Source organism: Pocillopora damicornis, chromosome 7 (genome assembly GCF_964200805.1).
Source record: "Pocillopora damicornis chromosome 7, jaPocDami1.2, whole genome shotgun sequence".
NCBI classification, from domain to species: Eukaryota; Metazoa; Cnidaria; class Anthozoa; order Scleractinia; family Pocilloporidae; genus Pocillopora; species Pocillopora damicornis.
In genome coordinates this window covers 17,364,509-17,378,507 of record NC_142676.1, presented here as the reverse complement: position 1 = coordinate 17,378,507, position 13,999 = coordinate 17,364,509, and the positions used below count along the sequence as shown (strand labels likewise).

The 13,999-nt window shown below is 37.7% G+C and overlaps 1 protein-coding gene and 1 long non-coding RNA gene across 2 annotated transcripts; both read left to right on the top strand.

The window, feature by feature from the left end:
- The first annotated feature begins 2,992 nt into the window (after positions 1–2,992).
- LOC149042901 (uncharacterized) lies at positions 2,993–3,586 on the top strand. Its single transcript, XR_016188680.1, has 3 exons — positions 2,993–3,212; positions 3,301–3,381; positions 3,479–3,586. It is a non-coding gene; the product is annotated as an uncharacterized LOC149042901 (long non-coding RNA).
- A 1,918-nt stretch (positions 3,587–5,504) lies between these two features.
- On the top strand, positions 5,505–8,470 carry LOC113669942 (uncharacterized). The gene is made up of 2 exons (XM_027186025.2): positions 5,505–5,855; positions 6,381–8,470. Exons 1-2 carry the CDS (start codon positions 5,505–5,507, stop codon positions 7,203–7,205), a joined length of 1,176 nt encoding a protein of 391 aa, XP_027041826.2. The 3' UTR covers positions 7,206–8,470.
- The last annotated feature ends 5,529 nt before the right edge of the window (positions 8,471–13,999 follow it).

The following is a 13,999-nucleotide window of genomic DNA, read 5'->3' as shown; positions in this document are numbered from 1 at the left end:
ATTAGAACATCATACTTAATGAACCGCACACAATTTAAATCATCTTTAACATAAATAGCAACTCCTCCACCAGCTTTTCCACAGCGGTCTCTTCGTTGATATCCAGCAATACAAATCTCGGGTCAGTGGTGACCTAAGATATAGACTGCGGTGGGCTTAATTAAGTTCATTAACGATAAGTACTGTGCAGCCTTTAGGAGTCGCACCCTATTGAGAATATCACTCTTTGTTTAATAGAGTAGTTGAATTTGTAGGATTATAGTGTTTTCCTGTCGGTTAGATTATACCGCAACAATATAAAAAAACCGTACTCCGCACCCCGCACAACCCCATACTCCCCGAAATTCTTTTGGTAGTTGACTCCACCTGGTCTTTCATCAAATTCACATCCTCTTACTCTCCTATTGTAACCTCGTCGTGCCAAGACTTATGGGGATCGCTGTATCGTTAAAGAATTTATTTCCTCGGATGTTGACATATTCATTCATACACCTGACATTTACACCATTCGATAGTCGTTACAATGTCCACTCCATTTCATCGTTACTTTGAGTCATAGCAAAATTGGCCTTCTTGCCCAAGGAGACCGATTGTATTAATGCCGATACAAAGCCAGGTTCTGACTGCAAGTCACATTGAGCATTGCATGGAAAATTCCTTACTTTCCCGATGTCGAGGCACCGTTCTTAGCTATGTCTTTGCATCTTCTTCTCACACCGCTGACCAGAGTATATGACAGGTACATTGAAACCTGGTGCTTTGAGTATCCCAAATCTCCCGACATACACTTTTTCATAAAAGGCTCATAAAATTGCGTGCGCCCAGCGACAAATTGAGTTGACGAAAAAACGAGTAAATGAATGAAGTCTGAGATGTGACTTAAACAGTCAGCTCATGCTAGATATGCATATTCCGTTATTGGCTTGTGAACTGCCTACAAACAGCGTTTTAGTGTTATTTCCATTTCGTTCACCTAAAAACAATAGTTTATTTCAAGACATGCTCTAATTACTTTATAAAATGCCAAATTGCGTGACTCAGGCTTTATTACAGGGCGGTGTCCACTGAAAAAAGTGATGTAGATTGAGACGTTTTAAGAGAAATTTTTCCAAAACGTCTGACTGTTTTAATCCGAGCTAAAAGAACATTTTTTTGAATTACAATAATTATCATAAACTACAGATCTCGAACGTTCCTATTCATGCATTAATAATGAGAAAGTAATTATCAGCGCATAAAAGTTTCGCTTTACTCAGGCAAGGAGTTTTCCGACAAGGTCGCTGGTCTACAAAAGTCTTGTGACAATTTGGTGTCGTGACTGCATTGCAACGGCGTAATCATTCTACGGCTGACATTTCGCGAAAGGTTAGAGGATCTATGTCATAAGTTACTGTTAGGTAAAAAAGATATGAAAATATAATTTCATATTCCAAGTAGCATAGCCGCATACGAAATTCTCGCTTATCATTTCTCAATTCAAATTTTTTCTTACCTCAGGCAGACTCGAGTTGGAGACTCGCGCTTTCTCACGGGTGAAAGAAAAGGGAAAAGAGAGATTTATAGGCAAGCAGTGAATTGTCGAACAAGCTCGAAAAAACAAACTAAAAACAAAAAAACAACCAAAAAAACAAACAAAAAAAAACTGATGTATAAGCTTAAAAATAAACTTTGAAGGAGACTATAAACGCTCTGTTATTCAGAACCGATTTATTCTTACCCATACTCAAAACGAACACAAAAATCTTGCTGTTTGATCTCAGTGCTGCTTTACTTCTCTTAATTTTCATTTCAAAATCTTTAAGCCGTGGAAAGGCTAATAAAAAAATTAATCACACCTTCTCCTTTAAAGACTCAGAAAAAAAAGAAAATGAAAATTATTCGTGCCATTAAACAACCTGAAAGTGTACCCCTACATTTTCTGATCCAAATATCAGCCTATATTTGTTGTACAATGGGCAAAAAAAGACACATAATCTTTCAAAACAGGCTCGTATTTACAGTTCACTCACATCTAAGCAAACTTTTTTTCCGTATCCTGAATTAACTTTTCGGTCGTAGGAGAACGCTTGCAACTCAGCAATAAACATTAATCAAATAAAATGTTTCGAATATAAAGTTCCACTTCATTTTGAGAAAGATATTTGCCTTCAAAGTTACTGAAGGTAGATTAGTTTGAAAACGTCTCGTAACAATTCTGAAACCTTATGACAAAGTACAAATGTCTACTGAAAGAAACAACATCTTCGTTTAGCCTCATTTTTATTCTTAAAAACACTTTGAATAAACGGTCAGAATTATAAAATCCCAGGAGGGAGTCGGAACTCTATTAAACTTGAATTTAAAACCACGGGGAAGGTCAAAAAACTCGTGAACTTTGTGTTCTTATATCAACCCGTAAAGAATATAGATTATGTTTTTCAGGAAGGCAAGATCTTCCCCTAGCGTTGTAGCCGTTATCGGAATAGAGGGGTATGAGATCGAGGTCCTTTCAGAGGTATAAATAGTTAGTCTTTAATAATTGACAAACTTTGACAAACACGCACAGGATAATCATAGAATTCACAGCAGTCTTTTGTTTCTTTGGGCCAAACGTTAGAAGAGTGATGCTTATAGGAGCGTAAAGAACAATATTACTTCTTACAGTTAAGAGATTTAAATTTACATTTTAAAGTCAAGAAATTTTATCTGTGAGCCCCTTTATCAGCGTTCAGCCAAAATTAAAAAGCAGGAGCCGGATGGACCATCATTGATAATTCATGTAAAATTTTCACCTGCCTTTTTCAAGCTATTTAACAGTAGCAAAATTAATTCCTTTGTGGAAACGTACGAAATTGTGGTCTTTTTCATTCCTTTCAATAGTGAGACAAAGAGTTTTGACACCCAGCTGTAAGTATCTATTTTTCTGAATAAAAGACAATTTAAAGATTAAAAGGGTGTTGGCGATCTCTTTTGTTCGTCTCCGATCTCAGACGCGTCTTGTTACGAAATTACTTGTTTTGTTTGTGATCACTACCATTACGACGGTAAGAAAGAAGATGAAAGTCTTTCCTTGTTTTTCAGCTATTAAGACACTTCTGTGGAGAGTTAAAAGAAAAGAAAAAAGACGGCTATTCAACTGAATCGCACTCAACTCCTCTTTGGAAACGTACGAAAATATTGTGCAGAAAATTTTTTCCTTTTAATTGTGGGACAATAACTTTTGGCACCTAGCTGTAGGTACCTTTATTTTGGTTGATGGCGACCTCCATTCTTTGTTTCTGCTCTCTTCCGTTTCTTATTGTGAAGTTTAATTGTATTCAGTGATAAAAAGGTGAAAGTCTTCACCGCGTATCGAGGAGCAAAGCCAAAATTGGAAAAGGCAGAGGAGGCCGGAAAGAGGAGGTAAGTTGAGATAATTCCTATTTGTACAGCCAACTCAACAAGATAAAATCTGTTTTTAATCTTGATAAAAACGTTACCATAACTGTTTGCGTTTAAGCATCCAATGCCAGCCGAATGACCAGTTACGTAGGAAAATTTTCGCAGGACTTCAACAACGGCGGAGTAGAAAGCTTCAGGTCACCAATTCAAATAAAGTACACTCAAGGTACATTATAAAAGGGATAAATCTTAAGATGAAATAATATCACGGTTTATCTATTAAATTAGTAGAGTGATTTTACAGAAAATTCTCGGTGCAAGCATCATTTTCTTACCCATAATCCTTCTTAAGGAAAACCGTGAGATGCTATGTAAAGTGCGGAAAGAGATTTGAAGCTGAATTTACTCAAGTCACTCCCTAAACACGAAGTGCACTCTAACTCTTAACTATAATTATTATGAATTTTCTGTTGGAAGTTGTAGACTGAAGAAATCATATCAACAAGAAATAGTTTTGGAAAGAAACACTATCTAATCAATTCATTTTTACATCTATGTTTAAGTGTGACTCATCAGACATCGTTCACGAAACATATGCCGGCTTGAAAACTTTCTTACATCACATGACTGCCTATCTCAAAAAGCGATATATTTTACGCAACTTTTCGCGACAAAATGGGTGGAAAACATTTGGTCAGAAAACTTTAGTGTTTTTGTTACATGTCATCTATGTGAGAGTTTTCGCGCACATCTGAAGCATCTGGTATTTGCAAAAAGGTTGTGTTTGTTTATCGCATGTTACATACATTATGGCGAAAGATCACAGTGCTCTAAACAGTAGTCCAGTAATGAATGTCTAATGCAATGTCATTGAGTTACTTTTGGTAAGTAGTCTTAGGACTCCAACTTTTGTTAAATTTTTTAAGACACATGTTTCCAAAATAGTGTAGTTGTTCTCCAATTCTCTTTTTTTTGCGTAGCCACAAGCCAAAAAATGATTTTTGGCTAGATCAGCGATCGAAAGTGTGAATTTCACAGATTTTGTCTAGGGCACAGCGACTGCAATAATGTTGCTCACGGAATTCCATCTTGCTACAAGTTACAAGATGTATTCAGTTATCACACAGAAAAATGTGGAAACTTCACCTGAAATATTTTTCATGCCAGCGTGATCAGAGGAGACCCTTCTCTTCGACCTTAATTTGAATATCGACCTAAATTTGAGTATCAAAAACTCACCTATTTGTTCAAAAGAATTCTCAAAATACAGGCGTAAATCGGGCTAAAAAGGCATGTAAATGAATAGCTTATACACCAACGATGTTACCGATTGCCTCAAACCCGCGGTTACATCTCTAATTTTCATCCACCAACATCTTAAAACAACGCAAATCCATGTGTTTAATTTTCTCAATTGCGCTCGTGTCAAAGATTATTTGCATAATTCTGAAAATTTACTAAGATCTCCTTTTGACCGTTCAAACTGCGTTTGTTTATCTTTTACACTAAGGATTTTAGGTTTTCATAACAACTGAATGGAGATTAGATGCCGAGTTGTCCTAAAGCGTTGCGTAAACGTGATCGATCGTGACGCTAGAGCGCTTGCGTGACTTACAAATTAAATAAATGCGATCATAAGGGAACGTTTACGGACCTTTTGTGGAGTATTCCCTACAGAAACCATCGAGGAGCAATTTCGTTCGGGCTCGAATGTTTGCCTAATCTTTTTTTCGAAATTCTGCAAATAAGTGATTCCGTAGTGAAGATCGACTTCACAGCGAGACGAATACACTCTTAACTGTCTTTCAAAACGTTTACTTACTCAGAAGAAAGTCTCAATATGGTGATAACTCTTACGGCTAACGACTAAAATTTTGGCAGTGTTACTGCTAACGATTATTTTCTTTCCGTTGCAATTTAAAAAAAATGTTATGGTTAATGCTTTAAGGGAAACAATTTCCCAGTTAATTAGAAAAATGCATCCATGCATTTTCCACAAATAAGCAAACAGTTTGATATCATGAAGGTCGCTTTTAAGCAAGAGACCCAAATATCTATTCATTTCGTTCCGGATTACCCCATGCTTGTCAGATGTAATAATCATCTACCTTTTTTTTTTCCTTCATATTAATAGTGCCATTGCTATGGGCATCGTACAATATCTCCAAGTCATGCTGTTCGTATTCAATTTGACACTCTCCTCTCTGGCAAAGAAAGCGGTAAATTGTCAAAACTTCAAGTTTGCTATCCATGAAGATGTCGTCCATAATCACATTCTTAAGGGTCACGTGTTTCAAAGATTGACAGTCCCCAATGCCATCCAGTGTCACTTGAAGTGCAAAGATGACTGCCTGTGTCTATCCATGAACTATTTCCCTCGCTCCAAAGAAAATAACTGTGAGCTTAACGTTGCTAATAAAGACACGGAGCCAGCGGCGATGAAATGGAGGCAAGGAGGAAATTATTATGATTTGGTGAGAAGCTACACGGTGAAGGTGAGATAACATTGTTCATCTAATTCCTTATTCATTTATTTATCAACTTTCGTAAATAAAATAAATATTCCCACATGATCAAGTTTTGCGGTACTCCTTAAAAAAGAGGTGGGTCATATGTCAGTCCGGGCCAAAGACAATTTTGTGCACACTTTTTTGTCTGCGATATGATTGGTCTCGACAAAACAAAAACAAACTGATTTGGCTGAGAAAGGATTGGGTCCATTCTCTTTCTCGCAAACTTTTTTCTAAACGGCCATGTTGTAATGCGAGGGGGACGGCAGAACAGAAGTGACTACGAATTTCACAAAGACATCATTGATTTGACCATTGCTGTATTACTGAATTTCAATTCTAATTTGTGATGGACATTTCATCTCCATTCTGGCACCCCACTACGTGTTGCACTGTTTGTTATCAATTCGATGCGTTTCCGGTGAGATTTGTCGATGGTTGCTAAAAAGTATATGCCAACCCAATTCGATGAGCATGCTGAGCTAAAACATTCTTTGAATGTTGCTGTAGGGTGGAGACAGATACGCACTAAAGAAGCACCATTGCACTAACAGATGCTGCCGCACCAATCCTTGTCTCAATAGAGGGGTATGTCGGGAGATTTGTGACACCCACAGCACCAGGTTTAACTGCACCTGTCCTGACACATACTCTGGTCAGCGGTGTGAGAAGAAGATGAAACATCCGAGAAGCTGCAAAGACATAGCTAAGAACAATGCCTCGACATCAGGAAAATACGACATCTACGATTCAAACAGTGATCGGTTTTCTGTTTACTGTGACTTGCAGTCTGAACCTGGCTTTGTATGGACGTTAATACAATCGTTTTCCTTGTCCAAGAGGAATGCCTTCAATTATACAGGGTTTGGAAAAAACTTTGAGATTGATATTGAAGAGGGGGGAGTGAATTGGAATGAGTTCCGACTATCCTTATCACAGATGCAGTATCTTGCTAATCACTCCACGCATCTGAGAGCAACTTGTAACTTTTCTACGGATGGTCTGCAGTATACGGACTACGCACGCGCTAAGCTGGCAGGTCATAACATTTTTGGTACTTGGGAAACCTGCCAGATGTACGAATATGTTAATATCCGGGGAAACTTCTGTTCTAATTGCACCGCCCTGACAAAACAGAAGGAATATGCGTCCTGGCACATAAAGAGTTACAAAAGTATAAAATTCGGATGTGAATTTGATGGAAAACCAGGTGGAACCCCCAGTGAAAAAAACTTCGGACAATTTCACAACCTGTATATAAATCCGGATCACCGCTGCTCGTTTTCTCCTGCTTCTACAACGCAGCATTGGTTTGGAGCTAAATGTGACGTTTAACTTTTTGCGAATTCATTTCCTTTCCCAGGAAAGGAAACACAGCCAACTGAAAGCAAGAAAACATCGGAGCAAGGCTAAGAACTAACAATGACATCAAGTGCCTCCAAGTTTGGTCCAATTAGGAGTTGAACTTGAACTAAACGTTTAATATTTCAGATAGTTACATTGACTGTTTATCACAGAGGAATATAGAAAAAAACACTTTTTACCTGCACTTTCATCTTTTCCTGTAATGTTCAATAGATAATATACTTACATCTTAAAAGTGAAAGGTCGATAAAATATTCGTCTTTGAAAACGCATTCAGAGCTCACTATTAGTTGATTTATGCAAATTATTTTCAAGCAAGTGACTAACCGTAAGTTGAAATGCTTGTGTTTAAATTCAGAGATGTTTAAATAACTCTGTACGCTATTAATCCAATTATATTGTTTTGTCGTCGTAAGGCGACATTTTCCTGACTCGGTCAATCAACCATTTTCTCTTAACTGATAATTGAAAATTAGCTTCGGCTTCGTTAGTTTGTGCAATAGTAAAATCAAGCTTTAAGTTTAGGTTTCTTACTTTCGCTTTAAAAAATCCGCACAATGAGGAGAAATGGTATTTACTTAGTGGCAGGGAGGTGTTAGTAATTTCTCCTAAGTGATAAATATGTACAGCTTTGCTTGATTTTAATATTAGGGACTCGATACATAACTGTGCCTCTCTTTCATAAGGACTAAGGTACTTAAGTGCTTCGTTAGGATCACTGCTTACTTTATAACATTTCACATTTGTTCATAAAACAATTTTTGAAATGTTCAAAATGTAGGAGATGAAGTAGGTATAGTAGTTGGAGCAGGTGTTTGTCAAAAGAAGCACCAGTGAAGTGTAAAGGTCATTCAGGATTGTTGTACATAATGTAAGACATCATCTTATTATATTGTAAGTGCCCCTATAGCACGAGTTTCTGTTCATTGTTTGATTTGGTTAATAATCTTTAAAGTCACACTAGGTGGCTCGTCACGCGCTCTTAAGTGTAATTCAATATATTAGATAAAAGGCCTTTTGATCAGTTTTTGGTAAGCACTCGTGCTCGTAAGGAAAGGAATTAGTAAAGGAAAGGAAGGAAAGGTTCGATCGATATCAAGTCTCGCCAGATCCGGCAATAATGTAAGTTTGATTTACCTGAAGCATTTCTTAATCTATTTGCGTGTCTCTAATTTCTTAAATCAATCTTTAGTTTCACGGTATAATACAATAATAAAGAAGAAGGCGTTCCCAAAGAAGTTTGGTGCGGTACTTTGTATTGATCAGTGGATTTTGTGCGGTCCAGCTAGCGGTGGACAAGCGCCGCTCTATATATTATCATATTAGTTGTGGACGATCGTCACTCATCGTAAAGTTACGAACTTGTGTTCGTCAATTTCAAAGTCGCATTCCAGACTTTTACTTTAAGCTTGTGGATTTACAGCGACTTTACAGTGTTGGACACGCTGTCAATACATTATTAAAAAAAACCAAGTGACCATGAAGCAAAATTTGTTTTTCTTGAGTTGCGAAGTTTACCATTTAAAATCTACGTTTCCGAAGTTTGAAACGTTCGATGATAACATTGAAAATTTTGGAAGCTTTTAAAGTTATGCCATTTTCCACTCAAAAATGATATTCGAATTGCGCGGCCAAAGCACCATTTAACAAAAAACCAATGACGTCACTTTGGTAACATAAAATCAAATTCAGTATGACGAATAGTATGAAAGATACGCGGCAACGAGGGCGATAATATGTTGCTGGTAACCCGGCTCTGACCAGCAAAGCTGTTATTATAGATCGTTCCGGCACCGGGCATAGAATGTTTCAGTTCTCGAACGATCCTCATTGTGAGAGGAAATTGGGTGAAATTTGTCTGCAGACAAAGACACGATCTTAACGATCCAAACTGGCCGTAAACGTCGCTTTGTTGGGCAAATTTTGAAGAATTATGCTATGAGCAAAACTTGTTTTTATAAAATAATTAAAATAGTACGCGCGCTCTGATTGGCCATAAAACCATTTTACATGAGCGTATGTAAACACGGTTTTAGTTCCTCTTTCATTAGTTATTTCATAAAAGAAATGTAAAATGTTTACCGTGTTTACATAGCCTGATGTAAACACGCGGGAGGTTGGGAGAATACGAGATAAGCGTAGGAAACCACAACGCGAAGCGGAGTGGTTTCCCGCTTATCGAGTGTTATATTTCTTCAATATTAAACAGCGTGATGGAGGCCCAAGGGATGAAGATGAAGCGCTTTTTGAGAAACGACACTGTGCCAACCAGGGACACTAGTTTTGTGCGTGGTGTTAATTAAATTTGAGTGTTTCTGTACCGTTTCCTTAAATTGTTTTTCTATTTTTTCTCTTTGCATACTAATACTGCTTAAAAAAAGTCGTTCCAAACATTCAGCTTCTTTAATATAAAAATAACCTAAAAGAAACTCAGTTGAAATATCATCAAAGGTGGCGGATACAGAAGTAAGGAGGTTGAGTGACGTAATTTCCAATTGGACTGTTTCTCAGTTTTTGAACCTTTGCATTTGTGGACTCCTTTATAGAGAGTTCAGCCAAAAATAAAGAGCTGGAGCCGGATCGACCATCATTCATAATTCGTGTTCAACTGCCTCTTTTAACTGTAACAAAGTCAATTCCTCTATGGAAACGAAGGAAAATTTTCAATAGCGAGAGAATGAGTTTTGTCAGCTAGCTGTAAGTATTTATATTTCTGAATGAAAGACAATTTAAAGATTAAAAGACTATTGGCGATCTCCTTTGTCTGTCTCTGGTCTCTACCGCTTCTTGTTGTGAAATTACTTGCTTTTTTTTTGATCATTATTCTAAAGATAATCAAAAGACACATTGCGACGTATATCCTCCCACGAATTTAAAAAAAGAAAAAAAAGAAAAAAAAGGTGAAACTCCTATTACGACACTTCTGAGGAGGACTATACGAAAAAAAGGGCTATTCAACTGAATCACACTCAACTCTCCTTGGAAACATACGGAAATACCGTGGTCAATTTTTCCCTTCTAATTGTGGAGACAACAAGCTTTGACATCCAACTGTAAATGTCGATCTTTCTCGATGATAAACACCTCATGGCCAGCTCTTTTCATTGTTTCTGGTCTTTTCTAGTTTAATTGTTTTGAGTGATAGAAAGGTGGAAGTATTTGCCTCATATTGAAGAGCAAAGCAAAAATTGAAAAAGTCAGAGGAGGCAGCCTGGCAAATAAGGGTCTGTAATAGCACTGAGAGGGGATGTGAATTTGATGGACGAGCAGGAGGACTCATCGACAAGGAAGGCAATTTCGGGGAGTATGGCTGCAACGATAGAAATCAGGATCACCGTTGCTCGTCTTCGCCTGCTTCCACAACCCAGCACAGGTTTTGAGCTAAATATGATTTGTGACTTTTGGTGGATTCATTCAACTCAGCCAACAAAATATCACTCTGAGAAACCATTAGTGCAAGGCTAAGAACAAACAATAGTCTCTCTACTATTCAAGTAATGTTCCATAGATAACACTATTACATTTTAAAAGTCAAAAGCTCGATAAAATTGTCTTCTTTCACATTCGTCGTTGAAAAGTCGTTTACTTTCAATCTTTGAAATTTTTTGTTCAATGAGAAAAAATCTAAGTATGAATGAAATAAAAACTTCATATCATGGAAAGTGCGATGCATCAAAATACTTATTCGTTCGCTGCGCTCACTTGTTCATTTTTTGTGGTTCATCGCAACCCGTGAATAAAAATCGTTCGTACGCACTTTCCATGGAATAATCTCTATGTATTCGAGATAGTTGGGGGTGAACATGCAAAATCATAATCCTTTTCTGACTCGTATTGTTCTCTATTGGACGAGAGCTGCCAGATTTCGGTCCAAAAACACGGTAACTCCATACTCTGAATGGCTACATTGTACATGTGTGGGTGGCCGATTAAAATGCCCAGAATTGTCTAGTATCCAGTTCAAACGCACGCAACATTGACGTGTTACTCATCAATAATGGCGAAATAGTGGATGAAAGCCTCTGAATTGGCTGAAAACGTTAATAAATGTAGGGTCCGACAGATTGACGTAAACAGATCCGCAAATAGGGACGAAGGCGGATGTCTACGCCGGCGAGCGGAAGTTTAAAATATTTGCTCGCGCATTTCCGGTAGCCGGCGCGCGAAGTTTCCCGCCGTAGCTGTGTTGTCTGCGACGTCAAATCGAAGTGTTTGTCTTTTGTCTAAAACGTAAGTAAGTTTCTTTTACTTTAAGGTCATTTCAAATGAACTTATCGTATATTTTCAATATATAATGAACTGTCAACATTTTTCCTAACTTGTGACAAGTGTAAATGGTTGTAGACCTCATTTAAGACGAAAACTGACTAAAGTTTCTTTCTCCTTCTAAACAGCTTCAAAAGTTCGAGACTTAAAAAGGCTTAAATGGAGGCGAGTTCAAATAAGACAGTACTACGAGTGTTCTCAAGGTTCTTTTACGGTTATTTTTCGCGCCTTACGACGGCGACTTCTCCCCATTCCCCCAAGTTCACGACCTCGCCGTCGTCGGATCTTGAGGCCCTTTTTAAAAACAGCCACGACGGCGACGAAAGCGAGAACGTAGCGAAACAAAAGATCTAATGAGCCAGACAATAGCGAAACCCGTGCGTTTTAAAACTTTGTACATTTCTGAGCCGTCCGTCCCATACTGAACAAAGACGTGAAATCACCAACTAATACGTTCTCTCAACAAGGTTACTTCCACAGCAATTTAGTCACCTTTTTTACTTTGAACTTGTCACCACACTCCCATGTTATGCCGAAGTTAAAATGTCGTACCATCAGAAACGCTTAACGCATCGAGCTATTGGTGAGAAACTTAGAGGAAAATAAATAACGTTTTTTCAGCATCGTTTTACCACACGTTGCCGTTGTGAAATCTTAAACTCCCGAATAGCCTTTCACCATGCAGTCGCATGATTCTGCCACATTTTCCAAGAACATTACTTCTAACGTTGGAATTGGGAAAACAAAACAGAAATAATGAAAGAAGTCGCTTTTTTAATGAATTGTAAGACTCCAATAAATAAAGTAATAGATTTTCCTGTATAATTTTTTTTGTCGTGGTCTTGCCGGTCAAATGATGAAGTACATATTGACGCATGGAGCCTGATGGGGTCGTATGAAAAAATATAATTTGGATGGAAACAAACTCGAAATCGAAGAAAGATTGCTTTGGTTATGGATACCCTGCGAAGAATAAATTTGTAACGGAGAAAAATGATCGCGATTTTAAACAAACACAGTTTAGCTTTTTTGTTAAGTATGCAAACCAGCTGTGCGATGGTGTGACGGTAGTTTTAGTTTCAGCTATGTCTTTCTGAACTTACGCCATTACTGCCGTCTTAGTTATTTTTGTCGGTATCAGTTAGTGTTCTCGCGGTGTGTTTAAGCTCAGGAGGTCACTGGTAGTTTAAATTGTTTCTATAATGTTGGAGAGTTCTCATTTCTACTTAATTAGGAAACGGTGGACCGGATGGCAACAAACAACCTTTGTTCCACCGACCTTTTTTTCACGGCTAGCTGTAGTGGTCCTGTGTTGAAGGCCTAAATGTAATAACTGTCCTAAATGTAATAAAGTCCTAAATGTAATAACATTTGGTCCTAAATGTAATAAAGTCCTAAATGCAATAATATTTAGTCCTAAATGTAATAAGCCTCTAATGCAATCGTTTAACTCCTTCAGTGCATTGTTGCTATGGCGGACATCCATCTTGAGATGTTAAAGTGGCAGCTGTTGCACCAAAAAACCGCTGACCAGTATACATATCACACTACGGGCTCGCTGATATCAATGGGCGTCTTTTTACTTGCTAGACATAAGAATTATCAGCAGTCGAAGTATGGTCCTTTGAGCGGTTTATTGATCGAGTTGAAAAAAATCATTTCCAGCCTAAAGTAGGCTGGTGCTTGGCTGGAAGCTCAATAGGATGGAATCGATTGGTACGTTATCATTAGGACTTTTTGGAAAAGAAATTTACTACAATTGATGATGAACTAGCATGTTATTGTTGATGTTATCGTTCGTGTTAAAGTCTTAAGTAGTGATGCACCATTTTAGAGCAGTCTGAATGATTTCGCTGTGTCACATGTTAATCCAAAAGAAAAGTGTTATCATCAATAGTGTTACTGAAGCTTTGCACATCTATGTTATTCAGTGTCAATTAATTTTAATGAAGCATTTGAGTTCGTTTTTAAGAATGACTACCTTGATTTATTTAATTTTGAACCTGGGATATTGCATTTGTAGCCCTCTATGGCTTTACTCCACATCAGTAATCAGTTCATGTACCATATGACTATAAGTGGAAACTGTTGAGCTTTCCTTTTTCATTCATCTATTTATCTATTCATTTTCTCCCCTCACGGCAGGGAGAAGAGATGAAGACAAAAAGACTTGAGATCAACTGTAAAATATATGTTTTCCCAATATTTCGGTTCGGGAACTGATGAACCCGTCATAAGGGGCTAAAGGAAAAAAATTAATGGTTTATCAGACCATCAACTGACCATCATGCGTTGAATGTTGTAGCTCAATGCTCTTGCGTGGAAAAAAGGCAACATGTCGAGACCTGTGATCGTGAAATGGAATAATATATGATTGGTCAGTAGATATCTTGCTCTGTAAGTCACTTTATCATATAGCTAGCAGCACGCGTGGGCAAGATGAAGTGAATCCTGTGTTCTGACTGGCTACCTGAGCGGGCATGATGGGCCTACCCTCT

Bases quoted from the DNA above. Each gene is read 5' to 3' on its own strand.
- LOC113669942 (XM_027186025.2), top strand. From the start codon at position 5,505: ATGGGCATCGTACAATATCTCCAAGTCATGCTGTTCGTATTCAATTTG. The intron at 5,856-6,380 runs GTGAGATAACAT...ATGTTGCTGTAG, and splicing joins TGAGAAGCTACACGGTGAAG to GGTGGAGACAGATACGCACT.